Source organism: Microtus ochrogaster, chromosome 21, assembly GCF_000317375.1.
Source record: "Microtus ochrogaster isolate Prairie Vole_2 chromosome 21, MicOch1.0, whole genome shotgun sequence".
Classification (NCBI taxonomy): Eukaryota; Metazoa; Chordata; class Mammalia; order Rodentia; family Cricetidae; genus Microtus; species Microtus ochrogaster.
The window spans coordinates 12024882-12033685 of record NC_022022.1 but is presented as its reverse complement, the minus strand read 5'-3'; the positions used below and the strand labels follow the sequence as shown (position 1 = coordinate 12033685).

The 8804-nt window shown below is 37.4% G+C and overlaps 1 protein-coding gene across 1 annotated transcript; it reads right to left on the bottom strand.

Annotated features, from left to right (window-relative positions):
* Positions 1-5251: 5251 nt before the first annotated feature.
* LOC102002583 (dnaJ homolog subfamily A member 1) lies at positions 5252-6856 on the bottom strand. Its single transcript, XM_005357165.2, has one exon. The coding sequence runs from the start codon at positions 6832-6834 to the stop codon at positions 5641-5643; it is 1194 nt and encodes a 397-aa protein (XP_005357222.1). The 5' UTR covers positions 6835-6856; the 3' UTR covers positions 5252-5640.
* Between the last annotated feature and the right edge of the window lie 1948 nt (positions 6857-8804).

The following is an 8804-nucleotide window of genomic DNA, read 5'->3' as shown; positions in this document are numbered from 1 at the left end:
TATAATGGTAGTCACCATTTATTAAAATTCAAAGCTGTCTTTGGAGTTGGATGGTGGCTAACCTTCTCTAAATCCAAACAAGTTATTAAAAGAAAAATTCTAAATCCAAACAAGTTATTAAAAGAAAAATTCAGAGTTTCTGTCTTATATCAGGAGCCACCCTGTGTGGGATAGAAGGAAGAAAAAAATCTAGGACTACTAGTATCAAACCTGTGCTTTCACAAAATTTTACTTCTCCCTATGCCTATTTTTGTCTCTATGGTACCTTTCATTGAATATATGTCTATATGAATAATGCTTAAGTTTTCCACAATGAACAATAAATTTTCCTGTAGTAGTCTTTGAAGTTTCCAGAAAGAAGATGAGGCCCCACAACAATGATTCCACCTTGTTGATAGAATGTCATTATGTTGATAACACCACTTTAAGAATGGTTTTGGGTTACAAACTGCTCAAGATGAATCCAACTTGGCTAGCTGGCATGTGCACCTTCTTATAGTGTTCTGGCAAGAACTTCAAATAAGAACTTCAAAAAAAAAACTCTACCAACTACTCAGAGACTATTTGCAATCATATCAGACAACAATCCTGAAACTTAACCACCATTTTAGTTTTTACAGGATCGCATAGAAATAACATTGCCCCCATGATAGCTGGAAATAATTCTAGAAAATGTTGTCTCCTCTCCTAACAAAGTTTGTCCTTGGGGTTAGAGACATCTATTAGGGTTTGGTTATGAGTGGCATAGGGTTGAAGGTAGAAATGAAGTAAGCCCATGGATTTGTTTTGAAAAAAAGGGATTATATGAGATGGGATAATAGGTAGGTGAGATTATTACTTGTGAGATATTATTTATAGACAATTTATATTGGTATAGATTCTTGAATATGGATACAAAATCAAATTATATTTGTTAAATTGAATATGATCATATTTCTGTTTACAATATTTGTGTACCTATATAAAGTTATTTTGTTATATTGTATGCATGCATGTTTCTACCTCTGCTTAAGCTATTTTGTATATTGATGCAATTTTAAGATATATTTATCATATTGCACTATACAATTCTACCTCTAATCAAGATACTTATATATTGCTGATATTTTGAGGTCTTTGTCCTCATTTGTTGCATGTTTGTTTAAAGGTTGTTTAAATTTTTAATATGAAGCATTAGTCTTTAAGCTATATAGGTATTAAGAATTATTGCCAGGTGGTAGTGTTGCAAAAGCAGGTGGATATCTGTGAGTTTGATGCCAGCCTGGTCTACAAAAGCTAGATCCAGGACAGGCTCCAAATCTACAGAGAAACCCTGTCACAAAAACACAACAAAAAAAATTTACAGGTCAATAGTCATCCATGTCTTTAGTACTTACAGTTATACTACTCAGGTTGCTTTTAGATACTTAGAGATTGAATTTATTATAAATAGGTAATCTTCAAATACTTCAGAGAACTGTAGAAGATGGAATTTAAATAACTTAGGATTCTGTTGACGTGAGTCATGATTGCTCCTGGTAGCATCAATCTATTCCTGAGAGAATGCTGGGAACTGAATACAATCCATTTGGATCTTGTTTCCTCTTGGCAAAGCTGGCTTTTGGTTAAAGAACTGCCCCTGTTTCGATCACTGACAAAATACATGGTGTCCAGACTGGACAAGTAGGATACAAGCAAAAAGTCTGCCAAATCTTGTCAAGACAGGGTAAAAAGATTTTTCAAATTTTCCTGCCTCTGAAAATGATCTGTCATTTACTCTAGGCCTTGGCCAAAGTTGGTTGCCCCCATGTTGCAAATAAGACTTTGGGTGATTGTCTAGGTAGCCAGTTGTCTCTGCTGTTTCTTGCATCTTTTTGAAGTTGCTTGATTGAACTTTCTGTTTATGCAAGTGATACTATCTCTTCTTATCTCTTTGATGAGGTTGAAGACTAGTTAGTTGGTGTGGGAAGTCCTTTTGTACATGTGTTGCTTTTAATGAATAAAGAAGCTGTCTTGGACCTGGCGGGGCAGAATAGAGGTAGGCAGGGGAAACTAAACTGAATGCTAGGAGAAAGAAGGCAGAGAAAGAAGGCTCCCATGGAACCGCCAGAGGAGAAAGATGTGAGCTGCCAGCTGGAACCTTGACGGTAGGCCATAAGCTTAGTAGTAAAATAAAAATAATGGAAATGGGTTAATTCTAGATGTAACCTAGCTAGCTAGCAACAGGCTTAAGCTATTGGCCAAATAATATTACAATTAATATAGTTTCTATATAATTATTTGGGGCTGAGGAGCCTCCTACAACAGTTAGTCATAGTTAATTTCCTCTCATGACTTAGCCAAGCCATTTTTAATATAAAACTTAGACTCCTTAGAATGGAGTAATGATTGAAACATTTAGCATATGTTTCTTGTTTGATGTTGTCCATGACTGTTGTAATTCTCATTTTTATGTATATTTTTGTCTCTTATTTTCCATGGACAATATTTTATATTTTTCTTATTGTATATAGTTTGTATTAGGCTTAGAACTCTTTTTTATTGATTTTATTGAGCTATACATTTTTCTCTGCTCCTCTCCCTGTCTCTCCCTTCCACTTCAACCCTCTCCCGTGGTCCTTATGTTTCCGATTTACTCAGGAGATCTTGTCTTTTTCTGCTCCCCATGCTTATTTAGACAAAAGGGAGAGGTGCAGTGGGAACTCCTTGAGCCAATCGCCTTTAAGATACCAATTTACTTTGGGCATGGTCTCATGTACTATAAATGCAGATGAAAGGCATGCCCAGGCTACTTGGCTGCTGCATTCAGTTTCAGCTCCCAGAACACACAGAGGGCTGGAGATCACTACTCTTTCTGTGAGTTTATCCCTGGATAAATAAATCTTTGTTATATTCCATTCTGGGCTATTGTGGAACTCTTTTTTATGCCAACATTATGCAGTAAAACTATCTGCTGCAATTGATACACAAAAAGAAAAGGAAAAGTAAAATCATAATTACTGAATAAATTATAAAATAAAATCCATCTTTCTGTTATCTATTACGAATCTCATTTTAGCTTTAACAATAGGCACCATCTTAAAGTGAAAGGACGGAAAAATAATCAAAGCAAATGGGACTAGATAGTTGGCAGGCATCATTACCCTAATAGCTGGTGAAATAGGCTTCCATTCAGCAAGGCAGTGTCTCTTTTTACTGGAGAGCTGTTGCCGTTAATATTCAAAGATATTATTGAAAGTAATTGTCTTGACTGGGTCCTTTTGGTTTGTTGTTTTGCTCATTTTGTTTTTTGTGCTTCCATAATTAGGGCTTTACTTTTTTTTACAGTCTCTTTGTTATGCATATTTCTCTTTGTATTCCAAACTACTTCTTCTCATATTCTATTTATGATTGATCATCTGGATATGAATTCTTTTGTCTATTTGCACGAATTGTGGCAAATAGTTTTGTTGAGTACAATAGTGCCAAAACACCAAAGAATATGTATTCTATTCAGCAGCCCATGGAAACATTCCTAAAGCAGACCACATCCTGGAACACAAAACAAATCTTACTCAATTCAGAAAAATTTTAATGAATTTCATGTATCATATATGACCAAAAACCAATCTAACTTGGCATGTCTTCTGTGGATCCCACAGAGCACTCCCCCCAAATCCCTTCCCTTCCCACCTCCTCACTGTGTGCCAGCCTCTAATGAGGGTGGGTGTGTACCCCCTGCTCAACCACAAACAATACCTACCAAAAGATCAGGTAGACTGCCTACAAACCTTCCCTCCTCTCTCTTATCCCAGATCCAATTCTCAGGATCTCCCCCAGCACTGCAACAGAACACCAGCTACAGGTTTCCCTCCTTACTGTGCACTCCTCCTCTGGATCCCTCAGATAATATGCCAATGACCTCTTTCCCATTTCCCCTGCAAGCATTCCCCAGTGAACACACCAACCACGCAGGTCAAAAAAGGAGGCAACACTCAGCCAACATATTCTGGAAAACCAGAGAAGAAGCAGAAAATAAAGAACAAAACACCCACCCACAAACACAAAACCAGAAATCAGCAATAAGACCTATAATTATCCAAAGCTCAGATGCCTAGGTCCCAGCATAAAAACACAGTGAATAGTGTCTAGGGCAATGTGTCATCATCGGAGTCCAGCTATCCTAATGTAGCAGGTCCTGAATATTCCAACATAGCTAAAGCACAAGCAAAAGACCTTACGAACAACTGTATGAAGATGATAGACATCCTTAACAAGAAGATAAATAAAACCTTGAATAGATGCAGGAAAACACAAGTAATTGTAAGAAATGAATAAATTCTTTATAGAAATCCAAGAAAAACAGCAAACAAATGAAAGAAACCATAAAAACTATTCAAGATCTGAAAGAAGAAATAGAAGCAACATAGAAAACACAAACAGGAAATTCAGGAAATGGAAAATCTGGGTAAGTAAACAGGAACTACAGATACAAGCATCATCAACAGGGCTCAAGAGATGGAAGAGAGAATCTCAGGTGTTGATGACATAATAGAAGAAATATATTCACTGGTCAAAGAAAATGTTAGATCTAAAAAACTCCTAACATAAAATATCCAGAAAATCTGGGACACTAAAGAAGACCAAACCTAAAAAATAATAAGAATAGAAGAAGGAGAAGAATCCCAGCCCCAAATCCAGAAAATACATTGAACAAAATTTTTTTAACACTTTATAATCAGTGTATTAGGAGACAGTCATACATTTCAAAAACTGCTTAAATTCTGATACCCAGATTTAAGCATGTGAACATGTGACTTTAAAACATACAACAAAGCTATTCATAATTTGCTATACTACCAACATTAAATTGCAATTACGTTGGAGCCTAAGTCAAATAGCAAGCCTTTCCTGGATTATACATGCAAATCACTTCCCCACATACAAGGTCTCTTCACTTTAATTTGTAAAATTACTTGGGTTTTGGAAGTCACTACCCAAGGGCTTATGGTTCAAGGAGAAGGGAAGAGAGGTGACCATGTTTTCTAACTGTGTATGTATATATATATATATGTATATTTTTTTTTAACAAATGGCACAGCAGAAGGGAATGCAATCTAGAAGAGCAAGCCCTTAAGCAGTAGTTTATGATAAATTTCTTTAGGAATGTATCATTTCTATCACAAATAACAGGTGAAATTATGTATTATGCCACCTTCTAGTAATGGCCGAGGCAATACAATGCAGAGGCATCACAATTAGTCCATTTCATACAACTAGACAGACCAACATGTCACTAATTGTTTTCTTTTTCTGATTACCTTAAGTACAGAATTTTAATTCCATAGCTTAACAATTAAGGGTCATATAACACATACCTAGCCTATCAGTCTAATGTACACAGCTAATATCAGTTACACAAGATATGACCTAACAGATGCTAGGGAACTTTTAAAGTAGTTTTTTTTACAAGTACTAAACTTCATCTTGAACATTGAAGTCATCATACATACAGGGCAAAGTCAGAGCTTTTATATTTGTGTTTATTCTTCATTTAACTTTTAAAACACTACTATAGTTGAATATTAAAACAAGAACAACAGCCAAGTAGTGAGCATATTATGATTACAGTCCTTCCCACATTCACTACTGCATACAGAATGACAAACAGCAACTGGCCCATTAAGAGGTCTGACACTGAACACCACCTCTAGGGTGATGTTCATCGTCCTCATACGCTTCTCCATTATAATGACGCCATCTTTCCTGATTTGGATCAAAGTCCACCAGTTCTACCTGATCCATTTCATCAGTCTCTTCTACTTCCTTCCTTTCAGGAAGGAGTTTTTCCAGCAAAGAAAGTTTATCAGGAGAGAGAAAGCCATTCTCAGGAAAGTTTACCTTAAACTCAATGATTAGACGTCCTTTTTCATATGGCCGATGATATATTGGCATACCTTCGTTCAGCACACATTTTATATCTCCATGCTTGACAATCTGACCTGGATGAGAGGTGATGATTATGGTTCTGTTGTCAAGAGTGGATATTGGCTTTTGGAAGCTGCACAATGCTTCAACCAGCTGTATGTCCATACACTTGAAAAGGTCTTCTCTTCGTCGTGTAAAAACAGCATGGTCCTTCTGGTCTAACACAATGATAATGTCTCCTGGCTCCAGTCCTGGCTCTTGGTCTCTTTCACCATGGAATGTTATCTTCTGACCATCTTTCATGCCTTTATCAATATGAACTTCTAAAATCTTCTTCTCTCGAACTATCTTTCTTCCATTGCAGCTTTTACATCTGTCTTTAGGACTGATGCGTTCTCCATGACCCTGGCATTCCATGCGCACTGACTGAATTTGCTGGACCATTCCTGGTCCGATCTGATGAATCCTTATTTGCATGCCAGTCCCATGACAGTTGGGACAGCACTCTACTGCTCCTTTCTTACTACCTCGGCCTTCACATTTGTCACAGATCACATTCTTCTGCAGAGCCAGTTTTCTTGTTGCACCATTATATAAGTCTTCTAAGGTCACTGAGAGCTGATGCACAACATTTTTACCTCTCCTTTTTCTCTGCATCCTTCCTCCTCCTCCAAAGAACATATCAAAGATATCCATGGGTGAGCCAAAACCACCACCTGCTCCACCCTCTTTAATCGCCTGCTCTCCTCCTTTATCATATAACTCCCTTTTTTTGGAATCAGCAAGAACTTCATAAGCTTGAGAAATCTGTTTAAACTTTTTGCCTTCATTTGGATTCTTATCAGGGTGGTACTTCAAGGCCAATTTTCTATAAGCCTTTTTCAATTCTTCCTGGGTGGCATTGGGTTTGACCCCCAAAACATCATAGTAAGTGGTTTCTTTCACCATTTTTTACAGCTGGTGAGCGGGCCGGTGCCGGAGAGCAGAAAGAGGAGCGTAGCACCTGAACAAAATTTTTGAAGAAAATATCCATAACCTTAAAGAAGTCCATGCCTGTAAAGTATAAGAAGCCTACAGAATACCAAACATATTGGATCAGAAAATAAAGTATCCATGTCATATAATAATCGAAACACTAAATATAATGAACAAAGGAAGAATATTAAAAGCTGCAAGGAAAAAAGGTCAAGTAACATTGGAAGGTAGACCTTTCAGAAGTACATGCGACTTCTCAGTGGAGACTCTAAAAGCCAGAAGGGCCTGGACAACTGTCTTGCAGATACTGAGAGACCACAGATGCCAGCTGAGACTATTAGACCCAACAAAATTTTCAACCATCATAGATGAAGAAAACAATTTATTTTATGACAAAGTCAAATTTAAACATATCTATTAACACATCCAGATCTAGAGAAAGTACTAGAAGGAAAACTCCTATCCAAGGAAGTTAACCACACTTATGCAAACATGGAGTTACTCTCAAACCAGCAAAATCCAAAGAAAGAAAATACATAGGTGTGTACACACACACACATGCACAAAACCACCACCAACAACATAATAATAGGAACAAAATAATCAATGGTCATTAATATCTTTCAATCTCAGTGGACTCAATTCACCACTAATGGGTCAGATGGGAAAACAAGATCCATCCTTCTCCTTCATCTAAGAAACACACCTCAGCATCAAAGATAGACATTGCCTCAGAGTAAAGGGTTGGAAAAAGGTTTTCCAATCAACTGGATCTAACAGGCAAGTTGGTGTATCTATCCCAATATCTAACAAAATAGACTTAAAACCAAAATTAATCAAAAAGGATGGAGAATGATATTTCATATTTATTAAAAGAAAAATCCAGAGTCTGTGAGTCCCACGAACTCGAGTCAGCTGTCTCTGTGGATTTCCCTGTCATGATCTTGACCCCCTCCCCACACACACACTGATTGCTCATATAATCCCTCCTCCCTTTTTCAAATGGACTCCTAGAGCTTAGCCCAATGCTTGGCTGTGAATTTCTTCATCTGCTTCTATCAGGTAATGGATGGAGGTTCTATGATGATAATTAGGGTAGTAACCAATCCCTCATGGATTCTGTACTGACAGCTAAGAGCTGCATAGGACCAAACTATGTCTTCTGTATGTGGTTAATAGTTGTGTGGCTTGGTCTGTTTGTGGAATCTATCCCTGGTGCATGAGCTGACATTTGTAGCCCATTCCCTATGATGGGATGCCTTGCTTAGCACTGATGCAAGAGAGACAGACTTGGTCCTGCCTCAACTTGATATGCCAGGCTTCTTTGACTCCCCATTGGATGCCTTACCCTTTCTGGGAAATGGAAAAAGGGTGGAGTGGGGAGGGAACTGGGAGAGCAGGAGAGGGGAAGGTAGAAGGAGCTGTGGTTGGTATGTAAAATGAATTAAAAAATTAAAAAAATAAATTAAACAGCAAAAAGGTACTGCCAAGTTTGAGGACCTGAGTTCAACTCTTAGAAACTGTATGGTAAAAGGCAATAAGTTGTCCTTTGACCTCCACACAGGTGCTGTAACACATCTCCCTCTACCCCTTGCAAATAAATAAATGTAACTTTTTAAAAGTTAATAAAAGAAAGAAAAATCCACCAGGATGATGTCTCAGTTCTGAACATGCATGCTCCAAACGCAAGGGTACACACATTTGTAAAGGAAACATTGATAATGTTTAAATTACACATCAAAACTCACATAATCATAATGGGAGACTTCAACAACCCCTCTCACCAAATGACATGTGGATAGAACTAAGAGACATGACTCAAACTGACCCAACAGATATCTACAGAATGTTTCACCTAAACACAAAAGAAGATATCTTCTTCTTAGCTCCTCATGGAACCTTCTCTAAAACTGACCACATACTTGGTCACAAAGCAAGTCTCA

What these genes read in the sequence shown, in the direction of transcription:
- LOC102002583 (XM_005357165.2), bottom strand. Translation starts at nt 6,834, where the DNA reads ATGGTGAAAGAAACCACTTACTATGATGTTTTGGGGGTCAAACCCAAT.